This window comes from Bemisia tabaci, chromosome 10, assembly GCF_918797505.1.
Source record: "Bemisia tabaci chromosome 10, PGI_BMITA_v3".
Classification (NCBI taxonomy): domain Eukaryota; kingdom Metazoa; phylum Arthropoda; class Insecta; order Hemiptera; family Aleyrodidae; genus Bemisia; species Bemisia tabaci.
The window spans coordinates 2,337,270-2,364,460 of record NC_092802.1 but is presented as its reverse complement, the minus strand read 5'-3'; the positions used below and the strand labels follow the sequence as shown (position 1 = coordinate 2,364,460).

General features: G+C 43.2%; 2 protein-coding genes across 2 annotated transcripts in view; one reads left to right on the top strand and one right to left on the bottom strand.

The window, feature by feature from the left end:
- Positions 1–27,191, top strand: part of SP2353 (EGF like, fibronectin type III and laminin G domains protein pikachurin) — a 458,909-nt gene that overhangs the window by 406,560 nt on the left and 25,158 nt on the right. The window lies entirely within an intron of this gene.
- Positions 3,543–27,191, bottom strand: part of LOC109035108 (uncharacterized) — a 28,717-nt gene continuing 5,068 nt past the window's right edge. The window contains exons 2-7 of the mRNA XM_072305011.1: positions 24,420–25,325; positions 23,166–24,192; positions 20,230–22,493; positions 19,031–19,127; positions 9,498–10,237; positions 3,543–6,417 (exon numbers count right to left, since the gene is read on the bottom strand). Coding sequence (XP_072161112.1) covers positions 4,027–6,417; positions 9,498–10,237; positions 19,031–19,127; positions 20,230–22,493; positions 23,166–24,192; positions 24,420–25,307 — 7,407 coding nt within the window. The 5' untranslated portion in view covers positions 25,308–25,325 and the 3' untranslated portion in view covers positions 3,543–4,026. The remainder of the gene's footprint in view (positions 6,418–9,497; positions 10,238–19,030; positions 19,128–20,229; positions 22,494–23,165; positions 24,193–24,419; positions 25,326–27,191) is intronic.

Sequence of the window (27,191 nt, the reverse complement as noted above, 5' to 3'; positions counted from 1 at the left end):
GGGTTGGGACCTACATGTTAGTGCTGGACACTAACGAGGGTTAGGTCAAATGGAGCCACCAAGTCAGAGGAGTGCTGGGCACTAAACAGCTCGAGGCTGGGTCACTAAGGTAGAAGTAGTGTCAAGCCCCAAAGTGACTTTGGATTGAGCGTAAAATATGAAACGCCTCCGCCTGGGATCGAACTCTGGTTGCACCGGTGGAAGACCAGCGCGTTACCACCAGGCTATGGTGACTCCGACGTCCCGTGGGTGAATTTACACCTGTTAAGCGCAACTACGTCTCGCGGCATCTGATTAGCACTACTCATGTTCAGTGCCCACCTGGACTGCCTTCCGGTGTTGAGCTGTACAGCGCTTAGACGCCAGCCCTCAACTACTCCCCACTAAACGGCCAGTAGTGCTCAACACTAGTCTTGTTTTTTCCGTGCGGCTCACACTGGACCGCGTCGATGGGAGAGGTCGGAAAAAATTTGGAAACTTTAAACGCCTATAACTCCGTTCATACGAATCTTTGAGGTTCTAAAAGTGGTTCCATTGGTTTTTTCGTGAAATTTTCTAGGAGAAGCACCTCTTTAAGTCCAAAGTGAGACGAAATAAACATCAAAATTTGCAGTTTTAGTCAATAGTTTCATGTCCGACCTCTCTAATTGACTCGATCCACTGTACGGCTTTTGAAGCATGAGTACGTTGAGGAACCTGTGCGGAAAATTGAAGACAGCTGGAAAGTATGCATTTAGTACGGATACATACGAGCTTCAGATATGGCTTCCTAAAAAAGGAATCTGACATAAATTGAAAAAAAAAATCGCATTTCAACACAGCCAAAGTTAGGTGAGACGCACTCGGGCTTCGTCTCTCAAATTCTGTGCCGGCTCTGAGCGATACCTCATTGGCAGCATAGAATGAAGCATCGTGAGACTACGCTTCATGCCATGGCGCCTTCAATTTTGCTTCTATGCAACATTGACATCCGTCAAGTACGAATAGTTGTATCTCTGCGCCGTTACAACTTTCGTCCGTTCCTTCGCTCCATTCAATGTTGTGTTTACTTTCGTTTGTCTTTTCCGTAGTGGTGCGCTTCTAGGGCTATGTGAGCAACACAGCATGAGGGACGTATTCGGATCTCAAGTTTTAAATTTTCTCTCGAATCTGAGCGACAACTCACCGTCAGCATAGAATGAAGCATTGTGAGTTTACGCTTCACGCCATGGCGCCTTCAATTTCGCTTCTATGCAACCTTGACATCTGTCAAGTACGAATAGTTGTATCTCTGCGCCGTCATCAACGCGTGTTCTTCTGTTTCCATTTTGTGTTGGTTCCGTTTGTCTTATTTGTAGCGATGTTTCGAGAGCTACGTGAGCAACGCAGCCGAAGAGAGGGAGAACTTAATCGGGCCTCATTTTTTAAAATTGTCCCCTGAATTTAAACTACACCACACCAAAAAAAAAGTGAAGTTGATTTAACATTTTGGATTTAAAGAAAGTGTGCGAGAACTCACAAAATACTAAATTACCTGCCACAGCAGTTAATTTTTCATCTTGACATTGCTAAAGTAACTGCTTTAGCAGTTAATTTAGCATTTTGTAAGTTCTCGCACACTTCCTTTACAACCAGAATGTTGAATCAACTTCACTTTTTTTTCAGTGCACATCGGCAACGAAGAGCGAAGCGAAAAAATCATGGACATCCAGGGGTCAATGAAGTCCTTAAAATAGCATCGTAAAAATGACAACTTGTGCAGACCGCGAGAAAAATTCAGCAGTATAACTTTGAAAATGGATCTTTCCGAAGGATAAAAATGATTTGCCACTTTCAATATTTTTGCCACTGACTTTCTTTCTTTCAGAAAAATGCATGAATGAAACCATCAACCACTCAGGACTTTTTTAACTTTTTGAAAATCTTTGAATTTTCTTTTTCGTCTAGCATGAGTTGAATCTTTTTTTAATTGATAAATATGTGTTTATTGTTTGTTCGCAGGTAAGAATAAAACCTCTTCAATCCCTTATTCCAGCTGCCAAGTGAGTAGCATTTTTAAATTGAAGTTAAAATGATTACGTGTAATATATTCGTTTAGCAAACGTATGGTCGATTCAAAAGTGCCTACTAATTTATGGTTTTGGGCCACTGCACTCTTTAATCGACGTGCGGTAGTTTATTTCTTTTTTTATTCTTCTTAACCGTGCGAAAAACTTCGTACCCTAAGCAGTCCCGCAAATGCAATATCGATGCTTTCGTCTTCGGAATATTGAACTGATAATTAGTGATGGCATCGTTTCTGCTGGCTGATTATTGAAATGTATACACAAAGAAGAAGTAGGGGTTCATCCAAGGTCTTTCACATTAAAATACGAAATTCATCAAAGTTTAGAAACCTGCAAATTCTCCATTGAGATAAGTCAGAGGTACTCTCTTTTTGAATGTTCCTTGGGATGTTCATGAAATCACTTTTTGTCTCGGGTTTCAACACCAAGAGTAAACGGAGGAAGATGGATCGCAAAAATATAACTATGCTACACCTATATTTTGACATGATCGGACCTTTTCTAGGAGATGCTAAGGCTTTTCTATATGTTACTACTGAATTTTTAGAGCTTCAGCGTACAAAGCACGTAAAACTTGCGTTTGTACGTGTTTAAAGAGTCACATTTTTTTTTGGAAAAAAATATATTTATCTCTAGGAATTTGCTTCCAGTTCAAATTCTACTGATAGAGGCGTCTGGTTATCAAGCCTTCGTTAGACTATTAAAGAGGATTATTATTTCCTAATATAACAGCCTAGTCAGGGATGTTTTTCTTTCTCATATTTTTCACGACTTGTCGTTTCTCTGACGTGTCGGGCGCTCTATTCAATGTCTTTGGTCGGGCGTATCTATTTTTTCACATGAGCAGGGTCCGGAATTTCCGGAAAGTCCGCATATAGTACTGTTTTTTTAAAAGCGGTCTCGACGTACTGAAAAAGTGCGGAATTTTGCGAGAAGGCCTGGAATTTTTGTCACTTTCGTCGCAACTCGAGTGAGAAATTCAAATTTTTGAAAATTTTCGAATTTCGTCAGTTGGAGGCACTGAAAAATTACTGAATTTCTCTTATGAGGAGGTACTGAATTTCTTGGGAATGGACTGGAAAAAGTACTGTAAAAGTACTGATTTTTGGCCAGCCTGTCATAGTAGACACCCTGCATGAACCCTGGAAAGCATGGAAATTTTTCGAACAACAGGATTCACGTGGAAATCGAGATACGTCCTTTATATGGACGTATTTCTGTCAAATTGAGCTATGTGCATTATGACGTAAGCCCTGTTATGCATGTATTATTATGGATCTCAGGGCTCATGTCTTAATGCACATAGTTTCGTTTGACAGAAATACGTCCATATCGTCCGAGGGCGACGAATTAGGGGGTCCTGTTGAGTTCAGTATATAGTTCTTGCCAACAATTTTGCTCAGATCAGTCGAATTTATAATTCATGTTTTATTTTTCTATCATGTACTTCTTTTTCTGCGACGGGCATGGCAGACGATGGAAAGGCAAACAGACAAAAATGTATGATGCATAAAATGGTATATTTTATTTTATGATACCACATGATGTAAATTGAATCACGAGAATTAAGACAAGCTGTTATCTTCTTTCTGGTCAATTTGTATGGATTTCATGCAAAACAACTACGTTGCTTCTCTCTCTTAATAACAGAAAATTTACAGTAATTAAAGATGATTTCTTTATATATTTTCACATTTTCTCCGAAAATGCATCCAGAAAAGAAATTATGTAAAAACCGCAATAACTTTTCATAAAATCCTACTTTTTGCATTTCATAAAAGTTTGGATAATTTTCCCTTCACTGTCAGCAGATATTCTCTACTTTCTCGCAAGAATCTTAGTCAGTTACGTCGAAATAATTAAAGAGCAGAAATATTATACCTCTATAACTGGCGCCAAAACCAGCGAGGAGTTTAGCTGAAAAGTTGATTATTTTTCAGTGTGAGAGGTTTTCAAAGGCACACATTGTCGATAGAATAGCCTAATCGTGCGATAAGCCATCCTTCGCCAAATCCGCATCAATAAGAACCGCCAATCGTTGCCACGAAGGGTCATTCTCATGCCCAATCACAAAATACCTCAAGTCTCGATCGGTTAGGCACCTCACTATCCGTTCCACCACCTCATAGGGTACCTTCTCCTTCTTCTCAGGCTGCTTAGTGTCATAGGGCATCCGTAGGACCCAATTGAACATCCGGTGACAGATTTGGCCCGCAGCATCCACCCAGCGCCGCCGGGCCGCTCCTCTGTTCAGACGACCCTCCAGAAGAAGCCAATACAGCGGGAACTCTTTCACAATGGTGCCCATCGCAGAATCGACCAGTTCCTCGTTGCGGGACAGCGTAGCCAGCTGATCTGGGGACTTGGACAACAAGTCCAGGTACGTAAAACCACCGCCCGGAACGAGACGCTTCATCTTCGCGACCGTCGTCTCGCACTCCGCCCGAAAATCAGGGAAGACTGCCTCTACACCCTCGATGAGCTCCTTCAAATGTTCCGCCTCCTTCGAGCCGTCGTTCAGAAGCGGGAAAGGCAGGAGTCCGGCCGATTGCAACTTGACTAGATATCGCCCCAGGATGTTCTTCGGGCCGTACTCGTGGTCTCTCACCTGGCGGTGCTCCTCACGATATCGGACCGTGTATCGTAGGCGGCGGATGGAAGCGGGGTCGACGAGGAACCCCAGTTCCAAGGCGATCATCAGCGCCAAATGTGAGTACGCGCAGTAGAAGGTGTCGCCCAAAACGTCGCTGGATGGTCGGGGGCCTCGGTCCGAAGCGCCGCCGAGGCTATTGATATCGGCGCCGTGTGAGAGAAGAAGGTCGATGATCTGGACATGGTCGCCGGGAGTCAACTCTGGTCGATCCGTTGTGAATCGTTCGCGGAGGGCGGCTATCGTGAGGGCCGAGAAGAATTTTAGTTCGAGGATCTCGGGATCTGCGCCGCGGTTCAGGAGGAGCTCGATGACCTCTTTGTGGCCCCCGGCGACCGCGTTGTGGAGCGCCGTCGTGCTCCACGGAGGCTCGATGTGGTTGGCGTTCGCGCCGTGTTCCAAGAGGAGTCGGACGGTGTCCGTGTGGCCCCCTCTGGACGCGAGCAGCAGCGCCTCCGATATTCCTCCATCGTCGCGGACTTCATCTTTGACTTTTGGACTCTCCGAGTCGGAAATGTACCTGTTATCAGGGTCGAAGATGTCGTCGATATCAAAACCTAGGTCTTGATCAAAGACTAGGTCGTCAGGATCAAACTTCTCGCTGGCTTCTTCGTATCGAACGTTTTGGAAGTTCGAGGAGCCTTCGTCATCCCCGCGGAGGTGTCGATTCTCTTCATCTTGCGCGCTTTGAGAGTTTGAGGAGCCGCCTTCATCCCTACCAAAAAGTTCATCTTCATCGTATTCGACGCGTTGATGGTCCAAGGAGCCTTCTTCATCCCTACCGAAAAGTTCATCTTCATCGTATTCCACGCGTTGGTGCAGGGAGCCTCCTTCATCCCTCCCAAATAGTTCATCTTCATCGTATTCGACGCGTTGATGGTTAAGGGAGCCTCCTGAGCCTCCTTCATCCCTCCCGAAAAGTTCATCTTCATCGTATTCGACGCGTTGATGGTTCAGGGAGCCTCCTTCATCCCCACCGAAGAATTCACTCTCCTCGTCTTGCGCACTTTCAATGCTACCAGAACCTGCGCTTCGCGGACTGGGTTCATTATCGGCCCCACTCATTTTGCAGTTATCCAGACAGTTCGCATCCAAACTAGCGCAGTCGTTTTGATGTGGCTCCCCAGTATCATTTTGACTGCTGTCGGAACAAGCCTCACTTTTGATCCCCAAAACACCGACTTTAGGTACTCCATCCTTGCTGTCTCCCAGATCGGAGCACTTGCCCTGGTTTGACTCCTTAAGATCGCCCTGACTTCTTTTCGCTCCCTCTCTCTTCTTTGTCTTGCGCTCTGCTTTTCCTGTCGTGTCGATCGAGTCGGTGCTTAGGAGCAGTTTCACAAGCTGCGTGTCTCCTTTCTCCGCAGCGAACCTTAAATACTTCTTAAACCTTTCTTTTTTTACTTTGGCGCCGTGTCGAATCAAGAGGTCCGCGACCCCGAAATACACGCCGTCCAACGCGGTGTCCAAAGGTGTCGTTTCTTCGAAAGTGTCCGCCACGTTCACCGTAGCTCCATTCTCCAGCAGGATTTCCACTCCTCTCGTCCACCCGATCGTGGCAGCGTAGTGGAGTGGCGTCCTGTTGTATTTGTCCTTGCAGTTCACGTCTGCTCCGTGGTGGATCAGTATGTCGAGCAGCATCTCGGCCTTTATGTGCGTCGCCAGGTGCAGAGGCGCCAAATGATCCTCGCCATCGCGGACGTCAGCCGTGACGCCGTTTTCCTGTTGGATTGAGAGTAATGCTGTCAGCAAGTTGATTGTTGAAATCGAGAGAAGAAGCTACCGGCGAAGAAGACAAAAGGGATATGAAAGTATCCTATAGGTGGAAGCGGGTGGTCGCAATGAACATAGGAGGTAAGTAGTATAGACCAACTAACGGCAACCCACGAGAGACCCTATACACGGAGAAAAAAACTTCGTGCGTGGGACCCGAAGTTTAGGTCATATGAATCTCAGAAGTTTTCGGATTGACCATCTGAACACTTAAGGTCTAGCTGCCGAAGTTCAGATCAGACATCTGAAACTTCAGTTCTTACATCTGAAGTACTTCGGGTTTCACATCCGAAAAACTTCGGATCTCACATCTGAAGTACTTCAGACGTAAGAGCTGAAGTACTCCAGATGTAAGAACTGAAGTTTCAGATGTCTGACCTGAACTTCGGTAGCTAGACCTTAAGTGTTCAGATGCTCAATCCGGAAACTTCAGAGATCCATATGACCTAAACTTCGGGTCCCACGCACGAAGTTTTTTTCTCCGTGTAGTAAGTCCATCATGTTCTACTTAGTCTATGAGAACAACCCATTTCAACCAATGGGATCGTTCCATAATCCCTGTGTCTTCTGTCAAGGCTGCCCTTACAAGGCTGCCGTGATAGCGAAGAGAGCCGTAAGTGCAAAATTTTCGAAATCAAGTTTTCTTCAAAATTCGTCTCAACTCTTTTAGATGAAATTACGGAGACAACTAAAACAGCAAAATTCACCCTACTTTAATGAAAACGAAACGTATGAAAAATCCGTAATTGCACAAAAAAATGACATAGTTTTTTTCAAGACAGCCGTAGGTGCATGAGAGCCAATGAAAACAGTGCTTTCCAGTAAAGTGCCGCCCTCTTCTGCCAATTTCTAACCTGAAAATGTGTTTGTTGTGCGTCCAAAACGCAACAGCGAAAGCATGTAGAAGATAGCACTTACGGCTGTCTTGCCTAACAATAACCTGACATGAAAATGAAAAACACCCTTTTTATGTAATGGAAATAAAATCAGTCGATTTTTAATCATCCATACGATTTCTAGGAGTCTTCCGGACGATTAGTGGCAATTTCACAAAGAACGGAGGCTTCTTTAAATAAAATGTTCTTGTCAGAAGCTTCTGAGCCCGTTTTCTCAGAACTTCATTTTTGCACTTACGGCTCTCTTCGCTATCACGGCTGTGTACAACACCTGCTTGCTAGACGCTCGTCTAGACCAGAGACAAGATACCATCAAATCGTACCTCGGCTACTTTTACTACTACTAGCTTTTACTTTCGGGACCTCAACAATTAACTGTTGACTTACCTATATGGTTGATGTTTAACAACGTGTTGGCAGTTGCATTTCGTAAACGATCGAGCCATAATAAGTCGGAGTTTGGGAGACTTGTTTGGCTCATAACGTCGCCCGAAGCTCATCATCCACCATGTCAGTAGGTCCACAGCCGAAAAAAGAGTAATAACTGTTGCTCCCTTGTAATTGCCCTGGTAAAGATTGGCAGTAGAATCTGTGTTCCAAAATACCATAGACCTCCGGCCGGCTGTAAGATTTCCAATAGCTTCTGTAGCCGGCTATACAATTTCTTATGGCCTTTTAAAGCCGATGGCGACTAAGCAACTCGCAGCCAGGCGATAAAGTGTATGCTAAACGTCACTAATTACGGATGCTAGGACTTAGTGAGTTTTTGGACTACTGCTCTCTTTTTGGGCCGTAGTATCTTGATTTATTTTGCGAGGAAAGCTCCGTACTTTTGATGGATGCCTGTCATTCCCAATATATTAGAGCGCCTTCAGTTTCGTAAAATACTGTGCAATACCTCTGGTGTGAAATAAGTGCTTCAAGCGCCGCGGCAGCCAGCGCGGAACGCGCATTGGCGCCTACAAACCTAACAGGGATACTTCACGCGTTGCGCAATGCGTAAAGTATCCCCGTTAGGTTTGTAGGCGCCAGTGCGTCGCCGCTCCGCTTTGTGTTAGGCTCTACTATTTAATCTGGCGGAGTCAGCGTTATTCAACTCATGATTTTGAAATGTTTGCACATCCTGTTTTGATTATTCTCGTTTTAATTGATGAAAAAAATATGTATTAAAGGAAAATTTAATGTGTGTTTTGTAAATATTAAGGTGGTTCCGCATCAAACTTAATGATTTCCAAAGTACACGAATTTCTACACAATCTCTTATAGCCTTTTATAATCGATAGCGAAAAAGCAACAGCCAGGCGATAAAGTGTAAAGCCCGGCTATTGCGGCTGTCGGCGGTCGCCTTCAACTGCGTCCGCAGCAATCGTTGTTGCGAATATGTTGTGCGCGTTGATCTCAGCTCATTACATACTTGACTGTCTGAAGGCGTTCAATGTGCGAAAGTAGAGCACCCTGTTGGAGAACATCAGAAGTGAGATTGAATGAATCGCTCAATCCCCACTTCGTTCGTTCTCCGTCAGATTGCTCTACTTGCCCACATTAAACGCCTTCAGAGAGTCAAGTATGTAATGAACTGAAATCAGCACGCACAACATATTCGTAACAACAATTGCTGTAGAAGCAAGTGAAGGCGAATTGCTTTCGCACATAAAACGCCCTCGGAGAGTCAACTAAGTAATGAGCTGAAATCAGCACGCACAACGTATTCATAACAACAATTCGACGGTGCAAGTCGGCAATCACATAACTCGGTTTGCGACGTCGCAGACTTCCTGTCATACTTTATTTTTTAAATGGAAAACTACTCAACGGCAATTCTTTAAAACTGTCATGATTTTTCTTCTCAATGCGAAGAAAATTCTGCAAAAACTTCAAGAAATAATGTCAATTTGTTCTCCTTTAAAAAAATGACGTAGAGGCGGAGATTTTCAGACACCGCAAACGAGTTATGTGATTGCCGACTTTCACAGTCGAATTGCTGCAGACGCAGCAGAAGGCGAATTGCTCATAAGTTAAAAAAAATAGTATGATAGGTAGTCTGAATTCGATCGACATGAATCGAACGAAAAATATAATCGTGTACATACATGTATAGTACAGCCGGGCCTTTAAAAGTAACATTTATCTTACCAGAAGAGACTTGACGATCTTCACCTCTCCCATCTTGGCGGCAACGTACAGCAGCGGCTCGGCAACTTGAACGTGGGCGTCGTCGACGTGCTTCAGCAAGAACTCGATCGTCCTTTTATCCTGCTCATCAGCGTTGACCAGCATCAACGCCCCCAGATCTCCCACCGCTACGGGTTTGCCCCGGGGTTTGTCCTTGCGGTCGAGGAACCGAAGCTCGATGTCTTCCTTCTCGTTGACGGGTATCTGGATCATCACGAATTGGCCCGGGATCGAGAAGGCACCGATCGACAAAAAGTTTTCGCCGCCGACCCCGTACGCCTCTTTACCCTTCAGGAAAAACCCTTGAGCGAGTATCAACGGGTTAGCTAACCGACCGCGTGGACGGAATTCACCCACGCTCAACATTCCAGGGAATGGGGAACTTTGCTTCGGATCAGCGGTGATCTTCAAGTCGTAGACGAAGCTGCTGCGTGGAGAGAGTAAGACCCTGAAGGCGGGGCTCAGTATGAACTTGATTACCTCCAGCCTGGCGTTGTATATCTGTTTCCTTGCCCCTTGCATGGATTCGTGGAGACCGATGTGGAGGAATATCTTCGCCGCCTCCAGGTTCCCGGAGAAACAGAGGTGGAGGATTTTCTCCAGGCGTTCTTCGGGTGTCATCGAGCGGAGTTTGGCCTTGAACTCTTCCCATTCGGCGGCGGCAGTGGAGGACTTATTTCTCTGTGGATCGGCCGCCATTTTTTATGAACTAACTGTGATTTTTCAGTCTCCCGAGTAGCAAAATGAAAATATTTTATGGGAAAAAAATTAATGTGAATAATTTTGAAAATAACGGAAAGCAGGTAGCATTATGGAAAGTAGGCAGAAAATTTCCAGTGAGTGTCACTATTTACGAAAAGAAATAGGTCTATTTCTTGTCTGTAAAATGAATCTATTTTCCGTCTAGAAAATTGATAGGGCTATTTCCTTAAGAAAAAATATCCAAAAACCTGATGGAATGTGGAGAAAAATTGGATATTTTCTCTATCTATTTCTTAGAAATTTAAAATTCAGAAAACAGATAGAAAAAACACAGAATACAGACAACATAATTGTCTGTTTTCCTTGTATTTAGTGTTCGGAACTTAGACAGAGAATAGAAGTTTTTTAACAATTTTCTTACTTCTATTTTATACATCCATTTTCTTCCTATTTTATTTTTCTGTCTAGAAAATAGAAAAAATCTAAATTAATGCTAGTCAAAAAATGGACCATATGCTACTTGGGCTTGAATGAAATTGTTAATTTGTCGTATTTGCCTCCTTTATTTAGAGCGCACATTCTTTACATTCCATTTGTTCTGAGTTTCTATTTCTTTTCGATCCATGGTCAAACCACTTTATTTGATATCAATTATTTGTGCGGGGAGACAGTGTGCGAAATAGTCGGTGTTTACTCACAAGACTTGGCGATTCGATCTGTATCAGATCGGACGAATTTTACTCACGTGACATAATTTCTGCAGAGAGATATTCATGTTCCTTCCGAGGATTGTCAGACCACCTGGAGAGTGATGAACCAGTTATGTTTGTCATTATCTTGCGTTTTAAAATGTATTTGTAGGTTACTCTAATTGCATTCAAGGGATATTAATTTTTTTTCAATGTCTATTAATATAACTAAAAAATGCTGAGTTAAAGCGTCTTATTTCCTTGAAAATCCCAAAATCTTCGAAGTTCAGTCATTCTCGAAGGCTTAATAATGCAAAGATATTTTGATTCTGTGTCGTAAAAGGGTTTCATTAGTCCATTTAATGTACAATTCACGTAACATTAGTTCACTATTTTACCATTTCTCGCAGCTCTGAGATAGGGATGTCAATTTTTGAGACTCTGTAACGCAAAAATGAAGTGACTAGCCAGGTTTTTGTACGTTCGATGAGTTAGAGTCCACCGGATACACTCAATTTTTTTTTAAATCCTTGCAGTAGTGAAAACACCGCTTACTCGGACACTTTTACATTGAAATTTTACATTTTATTATTATTTCTATTCCACGGATCGCGAACATTTTTCATTGATTATTTCGTTTTCTGTCGAGGAAACGCACGTGCCACAATCGCGCCGGTTTTGGAGAGATTCTTTGAGGACTCGATGAGTTCGTGCAGAATTGGAGTCAATCACAGATAAGATAAAGTCAAATCTAATCTGGGTACTTTCAGTCTTTGCATTACAAAGTTTCAGCTATCTACCGTGCTCTATCTTCATATGGACCGCGTCAAGCAGAAAGGAACCAAGCCACATCAAGGGATATTAATTTGTTTTCAATGTGTATTAATAAAACTAAAGAAAATGCCAATTCAGCTTATTGCCAAATTTAATTGGCCAGTTTACGTGGACTTATTTAGGTGGAACAATTGTGCGGATTTTTTTGCAAAATTCAGTAAATTTTCTGTACCTTACGAAGCAAATTCCCTAAAATTTTCAAAGAAATCCGCACCATCTTTTTCTCGTAAAAAATTACATTGCCCAGTCGTTAATAGCTGATGCGGTTTGGTTTCTCTCAGCTAAACGCGGTCCATGTACTCATTATTTCAAGTAAACTTCAAAGAATGCTGAAATTCGTACCTTGTCTGGTGGTCCATTTCTGAAAATGTGTGCATCAGGTTATTTTAATCCAAGAATCAATCACTCCCCAGCACCCAGAGGGTTCTATACTGCCGTGCTAAGTAAGAACGCCGCATGAACATTCGAGAGTTGCCAAATTTCCTTTGATAAAATGTTTATTTTTGAGGAAATTTATGAATATTTTTCCTTGAGACTTTCAGGAATTTAGGTGAAGTAGCGAACGAAATTATTTGAAAAATTGGGAAGAAAATATTCATAAGTTTACCAGGAAATTCGTGTTTTGTCAAAGTAAATTTGGCAACGCCTTAAGGTTCATACAGCGTTTTTCCTTGGCACGGCAGTATATGAGACCCGCTTTTTGCCCCTCTCCCTTATTAGTTAATCTAAATATAACAGGCTCATCTGGGGACTACTGTCCCTGATAGACTCAAAAATCACGAAAATTGGTTCGGTAGATCTTCATGATGATCTGTGACAAAAAATAAACAATCACATTATTTACGTGGGAGAATGGAGATGTTGCGTGTGTGAGGAATTTGCGATTTGACTGTTGATTCGTCTGTAGAAATTCGCGAGAAGCACGATGGTGCCACTGGTTTTCTCTGAAATCAACTCTCAAGCTCAAAAAAACTCTCAAGTTGAGGCCAAAATGGAGGAGACATCCCACGCTATCCTGAGAGTCCACTCCTACCTCAAGACAAACTCTCCTTGCAAAGATAGGGAGCAAATATATTAGCAGGGATGCCATGTTTTCAGTTTTAGAGCCCTCAAATAAAGTGGCAATCCTGACAAAATATTTGCTCCATATCTTTTGCATAGAGAGTTTGTATTGATGTAGAGGTGGACTCTCAGGATAGCGTGGGATATCCCCTCCATTTTGGCCTCATTTGAGAGCTTTTTTGAGCTTGGGAGTTGATTTCAGAGGAAACCAGTGGCGCCATCGTGTTCCTCGCGAACTTTTACGTAAGAATCAACAGTCAAATCGCAAATTCCTCACACATGCAATCTCTCCATTCAAACTTCTATTATGTAATATAAAAAATTCTAAGTCATACATCGAGATCATCTAGGGACCTATCGATAACGGCAAAAATTATGGAAATCAGCCCAGTAGAATGTTAGAACAAATTGTGATAAAAAAGGAAAATTTAGGGCCTTAGAGAGCTTACAGTAATGATAACAATATTCTCGTTCCTTAGGTGGTTAATTCCTGTTTCAGATACTTGGTACTCAGTGAATTGGTCCCATATGTTACAAACACGACAGAAAAACCAGTAGGTATTCTGAGAGTTTAAAATAAGAAGTGAACGTAACTAGCTAAGAAAGTTGAAAGTTACCAATTTTTGGGATCTTTGACGAGGTTTACTTTAATGCTTAGATAATCACTCGAAGAGAAGCGTTTTGTGGCCACTTATTTAATAGAATCAAGTTGAAGTGAATATAAAATAATAAGCGAATAATTTAAATGATGACAATTTTATTGTATTTCGTCTTGACGAGAGAAACTGATAAAATATTTTGTCAGATAAAAAGAATTATCAACATATTATTCTCCTGGTTAGGCAGCATACGCATGCATGACAGAAATAAATTAAGAGATAAAAAATTAAAATTTTAGAAATTTACCAATGAAATATTTTATATGTAGAATAATAATATCACAGACAATAATACAGGGTTGAGTTTGAGCAAGGCTTAAACTCAAAAAAGAAAAGAATCAGTTACGGTAAAGTCTTTTGAATACAAAGACGGTTTAAAATTCTAAACTTTGGTACAGTCAAACAGTCTGAGTATCGTTGAAATTCGATTTCGGATTTGAAAAGGAGAAACGTCAAATTTGATTTGAAAAGTACGTATATTATATTACGCATATTAATTACGTACTGCAAAAATTTACGTATGAATTTAAATATTTAGACACAAAATCTTCCGAGTGTGAACTTTACGGTGCCGGACAACAAAGTTTTCACTTTTAATGTAGTAGTTGTCAATGGATTCAAGGGAATGAGTATACTTTGCCATTGTTATATGATTCGAGAACGGGGGGGGGGGGGGGGTGGGAGTTGTCAGCAAGGACATTTGTTGGATCCATAGATTCCGTCCCGTCCAGATTGCACTAATGACCATCAAAAGCGCCTTTAAGCCACGATATTGCTGGATGTGGACAAACAACACTCTAATCGCTTCCAGAGAGCCCTAAATGTAGATCGTCCTCACCTAAAGAACATCAACAATAACGCAGAATTACACATGTGACTCTGTATTATGAAATCTCTGTAAACTTGTAACACGGTCTACGTGGATAAGAAACCTGCTGGTGGCTCCTAGACAGTTTGGTTGTACACGCTGGTTGAGGAAATATTGTAGCCAGCAATAGACTTCTCATAGTGTTAATCTTAAATCTCGTGTATACCTCTAGGAAATCTGGTAGCCAGTACTACGCTTCTAGAACTGGTCATTAGATTTTCTGTAGAACATACGTTGTCAGACGGTTTGTTAGCCCAGCTACCAGGGCTATTCCGTGTATGCGATTTCTCAAAGGCTCATTGGAGTTCAAGTGGAAGTAACAAACTAAATTAATAGATCACACGAGAAAAAGAAAACACTAAGAATTGGCCAGAATACTGTATGTAACATGGTGGAGAGATAATGCTGGGTCCACACCATTTCGCGGGGAAATCAAAGCTAAGAAGTTCCAAAAATTATAATTAGAGTCAAAAATAAAAAAAATTTAACCCTACCCCCCCCCCCCTTCAGTTTAATACTGGTACTCATTAGAGTTAAAAAAAACTTTATTTTTGACTCTGATTATAATTTTTGGAACTTCTTGGCTTTGATTTTCCCGCGAAATGGTGTGGACCCAGTACCATTTCTCCACCTTGTTAAATAGATCAGACAGAGCTGCAATGATAAATCGGCGGCTGAAGTGCGAAATCGCGCATCTCCATTGCTGTACTTCAACATCTCTGCTCCTATTTTATTTTTCTAGAGAGAAACAAGTCAACTATTTACCTTGAAATTTCTACGGAATACTCTGCTAATAGAGGAGTAAAATCGAAGACATTAAGCTGTCTAGTTTTCCAATGAAAAAATGAAGTATGACAGGAAAGCCTTTGTCACACTATCAAAATACTCCATCAAAATGTCACGGCCAAGTGCTGTGATTGGTCCAAGACATCGAATTAGCCAATCACAACACCTGATCTTGATATTTTGATGACTAGCTTTGATAGTGTGACACAGGCAGGAGTCTGCAACAACGCGAATGGAGACACGTGGTCTCAGTCTCAGTCGTGGTCAGTTATTGAAATGTAGAAACGAAAGATGAAAGGAAGTATCACTCTAATCATAGGCGGATAAATTGCCGGGTTTTTTCCCCCTTTTTTCAGTACACTTTTACTTTTATTTTCCGTAAAAAATACCTATTACAAAAATGAAGCTAAAGTGTATACAATTTGTCACTGAAAAAAACGGATCTCCTAAACTACTAAAATCACCCCAGCAAGAGGCTAGTTTTTTGGGGGGCTGAATTACATGATCGGTTTCTTTTTCTATTCGTTCTTCTTTTGCAATTCTATTTTATCAATAACGAAAGAACAGCGGAGGTCACTGTTTGGGCCCAAACTATCTAGAATTCGGATCGATACAACAGTTTTGACCTTCACAAGACCAACATTACATAATTCGTCAAAAAATGGATAATTGAATCGCTCCATATAGTCCGCGGTGCGTTTTTCCAATGAACCGTTTAAAGAGGAATATTCCACAAATGAATCAGTTGTTTTCAAAAGGGAACAGATCCATTCTTCGATGAGTCTTAGTTAGCATGTCCTTTTATGCAAGTCAAGGCTCATGCAAAAATCAACTGGTTCCCTTTTGAAAACAACTGATTCGAATAAAATATCGCTAACTCTAAAATAAACTTACGAAAAAAATTGGTGCAGAATTCATCAACTTCGTAAATCAAGTGTGGTTGAAGTAACTCGATATAAGCAGCAACGAGGAATTGGCACAAACTCTATCTAAGCATCGTGGTTAGAACTTGACGGATCACTTATGCGGGCGGCAGCTGGGTCAAACTGAAAAATAATGAAAACACAAGAGTCAATGACTGAAAATAATTTTTGTTGCTTTGAAAAAATTGTCCTCCATATTAGGGATCGTTCACGAGAAAAGGGACCTTAGGCCACTGAGGCAAAAGATTAGTAAAGCGGATTTTTCTTTGAGTTGGATCGGTATCTGCAGTGGCGTGGCGTGCTTTGTGATGTATCGATTGTTACGCTATTCAAACCTATGGAAAATGATCGAGAAACAGAGTGTTCGCAGCGAAAACCTTAATAATCGACTTTTAACCATATGTTTAAATGGCATAACAATCGATATATAGAAATTCACGCCACGCCACTGTGTAACTGTGATTGTAGATCATGACGGATTACTCTCTGGTGTCCTGAAGAAGACAGGATTCATGTGTTATGTTCATTTTTTTATAAATAAAGTTCGAAAAAAAAAAAATATTTTTATTATCTGGCAATTTCTTATGTTCCAATTGCGGTCTAAGAATTGAATCGTAAATGGACGTATTTATGCTAAATGGAATTATGTGCGAGTGGGAAGATAGGATGTGCTCGTTAGTGGTCGGGCCATCTAAGAATGAATGGGGATTTCAAAGCCCCAGTGACGTTAGCGGCGACGTCATCGAGACGCAAAACGATGACAAGCTCGTTGTCAGGGCGCTTTAACTCATGAGCCCTTTCCACAATGCTCTTTTCATATATCCGCGGCTCACGAGTTAGCGCTCAGTTCCTTCTGATTTAATGTCAAATCCCGCTTTTCCATTTTCTCAAAAGGAACTATATCCACTTTTACATTGTTTCTTATGCAGCTTCCGCGAGCACACCCCGTCTTTCCTCTTGCACGTAGTTCATTTTAGCATAAGTATGTCGAAATATATTTCTCGTGCCACTACCAGGGTTGCGAGGTGTTTTCGATCACGGGGTTATGATCACGTGACCGCTCGTATAAGAATTGGAAAAGACTGTAAAAATAAGGGAAGGTTTTTTTTACCCATTTTGAACTATTTCGGGGAAAAAAATGCGAAGCACGATGTTTTCTATGTTTGGTGCTTTTCAAGTGCTCTGAGTTATGCGTCAGGGGATTTTAAGCTCGCCATTGTTGGGGGAGGAAACTGTGAAGAGCAGTGGCGTGGCGTGCTTTGCGATATATCGATTGTTATGCCATTTAAACCTATGGAAAATGATCGATGAACAGCGTGTTAGCTACGAACACCTTAATAATGTATTCTTTACCATACGTTTAAATTGCAAAACAATCGATACATCGCAATTCACGCCACGCCACTGGTAAAGAGCGTTATTTTCTGAGGAGGCGCAAATATAGCAAAATGTCAATTTTTTGAGAAGGAAAATAATCAATTGGGGAAGGCTAAGAACTTTCTGCACTTCTGGCAACTACAAACATTACTTTGCTAGAACATTGGTTTAGTTTGACATATTTGGTCCTTTTTGGCTTAAGATATCTACAGAATAATTCCGTGCGTTCTAATCTCAGTTACCTACTCAATTATAAGTACATGCCGGTTAAGATCCCTTTTCTCGTAGATAGTCTCGTAATAGAGGTATTTTTGCATAATTATTAGCCCCATTCTTAAGATGTATTGCGATTCCATCTTTTGAATGAAAAAAAAAAATGAAAATGATGAAAAGAACATGGCGAAACAGAATACAAAACAACGATCTGCTAGGTCGAGATATTGCCTACCCATTCACGTTTAAGGCGAACATAATGAACGTACCAAGGACGCTCCACCTACGCCGAGCGCCACGCCGTCCCTGGCGCTAAGGAAAACAGGGCACTAATGGACTACATTTTGCAATTTGGAACTATAAATTCTAGCCCGGTTTAAAAACAACGTATGTGCCCGTAGTTTTCCTATGCATATAAGTGTTTTCCCAGAAGAGCCAGAATTTATAGTTCCAAATTGCAAAATGCAGCCCAAATCAACGTGCTCCTCAGTTCAGAAATTGCCTACCAATCCATATCGAAGGCGCATATTTGAACATATAAGGATGCCTCGCCGCACCTGCGCACACTGGACCGAGTCAGTGCAAGAAGTCGGAAAAAAACTGGAAACTTTCAAAGCATTTCTTCTCGAAATTATGAAACAAAAAAGTTGAGTAGTTTTATTAGTTTTTTGTGAAATTTCCTTTCAGAAACACTCTTTAAAATTTAATTTGTGACGAAAGAAACATAACTTTTGAAATTTGAGTCCAAAATTACATGACCGACCTCTTCAATTAGTTCGTTCCACTGTGCGGCGCGGCGGATGGTCCATGGTACTGCTTTGCGCTTAAATTGAGATTAGAATTGAAGGCGTCGTCTGCATTCACTGTGAGAATATTGTAAGAGAAACATGTTTTCTTTCTCATGGATATATACTTTACACTGAGAAACAGAAAACTAGTTCGGTAACAGACACCGCACTCCGGTTCATACTGGAAATCGAACTTTTTCGGTTCAGGTAACCGAAATTTTTGATCTTAGAAACCGGTGCTCGTTTTGTTTTATCGAAAAGTTCGCTCATCTGAACAAAAAAAGGCTCGACAAAGTACTATATGGATTGCATTTTGCAATAAGGAACCAGGAGCATTGCAATGATGCAAAGATTGTGCAACTTCTTTTGCCTTGGTAGAAAAACATGATCATCCATTAACAGCTTCAATTTTGCTCGCTAAAAACTGTAAATGTAAGACAAAAAGTACCATGGAAATTTCATATCTTTTCATGATTTCTGTAATTTTATTGCAAAGGATGAAATTGCACAATCTTAGCATCATTGCTATGCGTCTGGTTCCTTTTTGCAAAATTCAATCCATATGAGGTGTGGTCAAGTTTCTCTGAACGAACTTTTTTCCTCCGTGTCCTTGGAGTGGTATTTTAAAGGATAGTTGGGAGACCTCTTCTTGGAATTTTCAGTTTTATCGGACTTAATGTCGGATGAAACCTTCTGATTTGAAACGAAAAATTAAAAAGTTCAGCAAGATTTCGCATTGCACCAGGAAAACACGAGCAACGTTCGATTACTTATTCAATATGTTTTGTTAGTTCTGCAGGATTGACCTTCAGAGGATCTTAACCATAATTCGTCTTTTTAAACCGTGGTAGTTTTTAATGCGGTGATAAGGGAATAATAAATCGACCGGAAAGGAGAGTAAATTCGTTTCTTCACATGAGGGTTCGAGAAGTATCCAAGATTTTTACATAATGAACTTGTAAGTGAATAAAGCTGCAATTTTGCTAATTTTTTCTATTAATTCCCTAATGTTTGATACGTGGTTTTAACAATTTACTTTGGAATTTCCTGGAATTTTCTTCTTTTAAAGTTATTTTTTTATTCTCCTAGATGTCTAAAACAAACTTTGTGTTTCTTATGTTCGCAGGTAAGAAAAGACTTCCGCCAACCACTGGTTTCGGTTTACGCTATCTTCTTCAACCACGTTGCGAGTCAATTCAAAGTCGGTACAGAATTTTACCTTTTTGCAACTGCAGCATACACATATACATTATATTTGATAATATAGTCCAACATCTTTCTTGATGCGGTGCTACTTAATTTAAAGAAATCAAAATCTCCCAATCGGAACCCATCTCATTCCCAAGTAGCAGAGGTTGCAACAACTTGAAAGAAAATCGTTTGATTCTTGCAACTAATAGATTGATGTGCAGATTGCCTACTCTCTCCCCCGAAGGAGCTATCATTGTAAGAACTAGTTGCAATGAAGTTGAAACATGTTTCAACGCCAAAGTATAGCTGGTTGCCTATCTTTAGATTTTAAACAACTTTGGTTCAGCGATTTTGCAATCTCAGCAGGTTGCAACTCTTTCTTTCGATTAGATCGCCGAAAATCGGCACTTATCGACCAAAAGTTGACCGAAAGTTGAAACTTTGTTGCAACTAATACCAACATTGTTTCAACTTGTTGCAACTAATACCAACATTGTTTCAACTTGTTGCAACTTTTACATTGAAAAATGCTACTTGGGCTAATAGGTTTTTCCATCCGCCCACTTATCCGTAAGAACAATAAAACAGTAAGACCACTCACCAAGGTCAGATAAATCCATCCACCAGGTTCCACCTCTTCATTCACCCACGAATCCAAACCATCAGGTTCCTGCCCGAAGCCGATCACGAGCCGCTTCATCTCCACGTCCCTGAAGGTCGCGACCACTCTCTCCGTGATCTCCGGGGGCACCTGTACCCGTGGTGTCAAATGCCTGAGCTGCTGGTCAAAGAGTCTTTGGCAAACGCGACACGCTGCCTCGCTCCATCGACGCCGCTCCTGACCTCTCCTCATGCGCCCTTTCAGCATCGTCCCGTAGACCGGGAACTTCCTCTCCACCGACGAAAAAGCCTCCACTACCCCATCGTTACAAGCCAGACGTGCCAGCCGATCCACGGACATGAACAGCACGTCGTGGACGGTCAGATCTCCCCCAGGGATCCTCTCCGCCATTCTTTCGACCTCCACGCTCAGGAGATCCGAGGGGCGGTCGTCGAACAATGATTTGAGCATAGCCGAATCGTTCGGACTGATAGACGTAACCAGCCCGGCGGCATGGAGCTTCAGAATGTGCATCAGAACGACATTCCTAACAGCCTCGCGGTTTTCCTCATCGCTCTCGATCAAGTACAGCTCGTTCTCGAAGTCCTCCGGCAGCGCGAGGTTCAGGTCTCCCTCCACCTGGATGCGTTCCCGACGTATGGTTTGGGGTTGATAGTCGAGGAGACTTATCAGCCGGGAGACGTCTCTCACCAGACCGTATTCCAACGCCGTCTTCAGGGCCCTCGAGATGTAGCGGGCGTCGGAAGGCACGGTCGCGAATAAGGTGTTCGTCTCGGCTCCGTGGTCTAGTAACGCGCGAACGACGTCCGGTTGTTCGTAGTTACTTCGATTGGTACTTTCGTTACTGAGGATCGCTCGGAGGAGCGGCGAGAACTCACTCGCTTCCGGGTCAGCCCCGCCGTTCATAAGTCGCTCGACAACGTCTTTCTGCGGTAGCTCGTAATTGCCGAGGCTGAAGTAGTCCCGGCAGGATGCTGCACGGACGAGAGGTGTCTGCCCGTCGTGGTCCCGAGCGTCGACTTCGGCTCCGTGTCGGAGGAGCAGCTCGACGACGGCGGGTCTTCCCGAAGGCGTCCAGGATCCTGCAGCCTCGTGTAAGGGTGTCCTGCCCTTCGAGTTAACGGGATTCGCTGTAGCCCCGTTTTCCAGCAGCAGTTTAACCCCCCGTTCGCACCCGGATGCGGCGAGAAAGTGAAGTGCGGTCCCTCCTTCAAGGTCAGCGCGGTTTACGTCCGCCCCATTTTTGACGAGTATCTCGATCACGTTCTCGACCCTTTCTCTCGTTTCGGGGGTGAAATCCTCCGGGCTTGAGAAAGCGGCGGCACAAAGGAGAGGAGTCTGTCCGCTCTTGTTGAGTGCATTCACTGGAGCTCCGCGCGGTAGGAGAAGTTCCACGATCTCCGGCTGCCCCTTCGATGCTTCATGGAGGGGCGTGTCTCCATTTTTATCCGCTAGGTCAACTTTAGCGCCACGAGCTAGAAGCAGTTCCACGTCCGTCTTGAGCCCTGCGTTAGCGAGCCCGTAGAGTGGTGTTCTTCCGAATCTGTTGACGCAATGAATGTCTGCTCCGTAGCGGAGCAACCACTTGACGACGCCTTCGGCTTTTGATTTCGCCGCAGCGTGGAGAGCATTGGAGCCGTGGACGTCCTTCATGTCCGGATCGGCGCCCCAACTCAGAAATAGTTCTACCACCGCTGGGTCGCCCATCTCCAAGGCGATGTGTAGAAGTGGGTATCCTCCGTTGACGCGCTTATTTACGTCGACGCCTCGCTCCAGCAGAAACGATCGATCGAGCAGGTACATCTCGATATTTCGGAATTCCTCTGTCAGCAGAGTGACTTTCTTCAGCCGAGGGAGGATATTATACACGTAGACTTTCCCGACGCGGCCCATGACAGGCATGTCATCTTTAATCGCTGTGCTTATGATGTACCCGTTGAGGTGTCCCTCCGGGTCATCGGGGCGCTGCAAGTACTGGATGAGTTCCTCTCTTGATCTTTCGCCTGAAGGAGTCGATTGCCCGAAGCCGTCGTTTAATATTATCTCGGCGATTTTTTGGTCGTCTCTCATACAGGCTAGGCAAAAGAGTTTGATTCGAAGGTGTAGTGATAGCCTTAATGATCTAATCAGTTGTTGCGCATCTTCGGCTGATTGCTTCAGGGCCTCTTTCAAGCTGTTTATTTGTTCCTCTGCGTCCATTACTTTAAAATGCTTGACCTGAAAGTTCCAAAGATTCAGTCGTTAGTTGTGGAACAAATGGTGATGGGTTAGTTTAAATATCGAACATCACAGCGCACACGTCTTTAATTAGTCAGCTGCAAAGTTCATGAAATCCTGAATGAAGAGCTGTTAGTAATGGACTCATATCATATCAAACAAAGCGGAACATTGTATTTTGTTATGTTCAATACACCAAGCCAACCTCTAATAAGCTCTCTTAAGAAATAGGTCAGTGGGAGCTTTACATCATACTTCAGGCAGAATAAATGGAGAAGGCTGTTAACTTTCACCTAATTTTTCTAGGGGGAATTTGCTAGTTTCGAGGTTCCTCAAAATTCGAATGCTAAAGATTCCCACACGATTCCATTTCAATGTAGTTTCGGTATTTCGAAGTGCTCCTCTCACCCAACTTTCCCCCAATTTTCTCAGCGGTCGATGAAAACGCTTGTGTGGATTTGTGTACAAATGCCAGTAAATTTCCTGCAAAGCACGGAGCAAATTCCTTAAAACTTTAAGAGAAATCCGCAGAACCGCTCTCTTGTAAAAAATTGAATTGCCTCGCTAAATTTAGCAAAAGCTGATAAGGCTTCCTTTCTGCTAAACACGGTCCAATTGAGAGGTCTGAACGACATCCTATCGATTTTTATCCTTACCATTGCGCTATCGCCCTAGCAAGATGGGATCGCGCCTGTTACCAATCACGAACCGCTTCAGTTCAACATCGCCCAAATTCGCAATCACTCGCTCCGTTATGTCCCCGGGCACCATTTTCATCGGTATCAAATGCCGAATCTGTCGATCGAAGAGCGGTTGGCAAATACCGCACGCCTCCTCTGCCCATGACCGTCGGACCCGGCCTCTCTCCATGCGCCCGGCTAGCATCCTGCCGTAGATCCGGAATTCCTCCTCCACCTTCAAGAACGCGCTCACCACAGCGTCATTGCCGGCCAACCGGCTCAGTTGATCGACGGACATGAACAACACGTCGTGATAGGTCCGCGTGCTCCCCGGGATCATCCTCGCCAACCTCTTGGCCTCCATCTCGTACGCATTTACGAGATCAAGTGAGGTCCCCTCCGTTATCCCGTGCGGCAAAGCTAATTTTTCGGCTCTGATCAGTCCGGCGATTCTTAGCTTCGCGAGATGTTCTCTGACAAGACATCGGTGCTTCTCTCCATGCTCCTGGTCCTTCACGAACGGTAACCCCTCATAGTCGGCGAATCGGTCGTCAAAAAGTTCATACTCGAAGAGCCGCTCCAGCAGATCGAGATCTCTCACCAGGCCGCACTCCAAGGCCGCTTGCAGAGCCTGCAAGGCGTACCGGGCGGGACGTATTTTCGATCGGTCGAAAGTAACTAATCTCCGGGGGTCCGCTCCGTGCGCCATCAGCTTCCGAACCATGAGCTCCTGCCCCTCGCAGTACTCGTGACGGCTGCATCTCCCGTTGACGCAGCCGAGCGTGGAGAGCAACAGCGCGGAGTTAACGTAGGATTCCAGGTCGGCTCCTCCGTCCAGAAGTCGTTCGAGCACTTCTTCTTGTGGTGTGTCGTATCTACTCCAACCGTAAGCGTCTCGGCACGAGGTGGCGCAGATGAGAGGCGTCTTTCCTTCATTGTCACGAGCCTCGATTCGAGCTCCGTGCTCGAGGAGTAATCCGATGACTTGGGGTCTTCCAGCAGGCGCAGCGATCCCGGCAGCGTGGTGGAGAGGTGTCCACCCATGCTGGTCCGCCGGAGTTACATCAGCCCCGTTGGCGATTAATAACTCCACGCTGCGTTCACAACCTTGGCCTGCTAGGTAGTGCAATGCTGCTCTGTCGTATTTGTCAAGAGTATTGACGTCGGCACCATGTTCCACCAGCACCTCGATGACTCTCCCGATTCTTTCAATTTTAGGAGTTGGGTCGTTCAAGCTAAATTGCGTGGCTGCGTAGATGAGGGGAGTCATGCCGCAGGAGTACTGCGTCGAGGAGACGGCGTTGACGTGCGCACCGTGAGCAAGGAGTAGCTCCGCGACCTCGGGATAGCCCCGGCTGCTTTGTGGAGAGGCGTGAGTCCTTCGGTGTTCGCCGCATTGACTCTCGCGCCGTTGGAAAGTAGCAACCGCACTCCCGTTTCGTATCCCACGAATGCGAAAGTGTGAAGCGGCGTGTTCCCGAATTCGTCAGTGTGGTGGATATCCACTCCTCTATTTATGAGCAGCTCGACGACTCCTTCGGTTTGCGGTTGAGACGCGCGATGGAGAGAGTTCAAGCCGAATACGTTCACCATGTTGGGATCGGCGCCGCGACTCAGAAAGAGGTCCACCACGGCTAGGTCGCCCATCTCCAAAGCGATGTGCAAAAGTGGAGCCTCGCCGACGAGTTTATTCACGTTGACGAGTATATTCACGTTGACGTGTGTTTCCTGCAGAAACGAGCGGTCCAACAGATACAGCTGCACGTGTATATTGTTTTCGTCCCTTACGAAAAGTCTCTTCAGTCGAGAGAAAATGTTTTCGAGGTGAATTTTTCCCGAGCGATGCATCCTAGGCGAGCTATCTCCTACGATTACGGATGTAATGTACTCCCTGAGATATCCTTCTGGGTCACCTGGGCGCTTCAGGTATCGGACTATTTCCATGCGCGCTTTTTCGGCGGAATCGCTATCTTGTTGGAAGCCGTTGTTAATTATAATCTCGGCGACTTTTTGTAGATCCTTCATGCATGCCAAACAAAGAAGTTGAATACGCGTTTGCAGTGAAAGATTACGCGACTTCATCATTTGTCCCGCATCCTCGGCTGAACGCTCAAGCGCTTTCGTTAAGTTATTGAGTCTCTCTTCTAATTGTAAGTCCATTATAGGTTGGTGCTCAGTCTGAAATATTTAATAATTCAGAGGTTAGATTCCTAGTAAACACGACAACTTCAATTTGACTCAAAGATACTTTTGTTTTTCCCGTGGGAGGGAATTTCAGTAATTTTTGTCGCGCAATTCGCGTTTTACGTGAAATTTTGAAGAGGAGACGTGTATTAGAATGATTAAATTTGTCAAGATTCGTTTGGAGACTCGCACAAGCTAATTGATCAAATAAAATTGTAAAACTCACTTGCACGTAAAAATTAGTTAAATTGCGGACGCGTTTAAATTAAAATTATAATAATAGGGAACCAGTCGCGCTGAGGATGCCGGAGTCGCGAGCCGGCGAAACGCGTCCGCAATTTAACTAATTTTTACGTGCAAGTGAGTTTTACAATTTTATTTGATTAAATTTGTATCTCGTCTGGTGGGCTATTTTGCTGTGCTAAGGCAGGACATAGTATGAGCCTTCAGAATTTGCCATATCGACGGTGAAAGTCGGCAATCATTTAACTCGGTTTGCGACGTCGCAGACTTCCTGTCATACTTTATTTTTTAAATGGAAAACTACTCAACGGCAATTCCTTAAAACTGTCATGATTTTTCTTCTCAATGCGAAGAAAATTCTGCAAAAACTTCAAGAAAGAATATTAATTCGTTCTCCTTTAAAAAAATGACGTAGAGGCGGAGATTTTCAGACACCGCAAACGAGTCATGTGACTGCCGACTTTCACCGTCGATATTTTCTTATACGAAAAAAAAGTGTATCAGAAAATAGTGAATTTTTCGTTCGTACGGCGTTTTAATCAGTGGCCTGGTGTGATTTGAGATAAATTGATTGATCTACTATTTAAACCTATGTAAAAGGATCGAACACCTTAATAATCGATTCTCCACCAAAGCTTCGAATCGGGATACATCGATATCGACCATTCACGCCTCACCACTGCCGCCAATCTATCCCGCTTTCCAACGAGCAGGCCCCAAGTTGCCCCCACGGCGCACATTGGACCGAGTCAACAGAGGAAGTCGGACAAAATCTGGAAAATTTGAAAGCTTATATTTCCAAAAAAATGAAACAAAAAAGTTCAAAAGTGGTTCTGATGGGTTTTTCGTGTAATTTCCTTTCGAAAACACCCCTAGAAATAGAATTTGGGACGAAAAAAAGCATGAAATTTTGAAATTTTATCCAAAAAATTCATGTCCGACCTCTCCTACTAGCTCGTTCCACTATGCGGCGTGGCGTTCATATCCTTTACGCAAAAAAAGTCCAGTTTAACTCCAGCTAATTTGAATGCCAAGAGTAGGGATCGAGCTGTAACCATGAGTGGGGACTGGGGACATTATTTTATTTAAGGGGATCCCTGGCTAACATCCCTTCTTCCAGAGATTGTTTTGACAGGACAAAACATACGCACAAACCATGCACCAGTACATGTTAATCACTCAAACACTTTGGAAGGCCACCGGAAACGCTCGCACTGAAAAAAAAAAAAATAAAAAAAAATAAAAAAAAAAAAAAAACATTGGATCTAGAGTCCAGACTCTTGAAAACATTGACAAGAAAAAATACTCTTGATTCTGATTTAAGCTTAAATCAAAAGGGATCCGCTCAAATTAAGAGGCTGGGTTCTTGATTTAAGCTTAAGTCTGATTGAATCAAGAGTATTTATTCTTGTCGATGTTTTTAAGAGTCTGGACTCTAGATCCAATGTGGTTTTTTTCTAGTGCGGTAATGTCACTCGCAGAATATTTTTGGGCAACACAACATGCAATTCATAGCGTTAATATTCGAATTTTTAGCGAAATTTAATTTTCATTTATGTTTACAAGTAAGATGTCATCGTCTTCACAACCTAGAACTATATAATCTGAAATATTCAG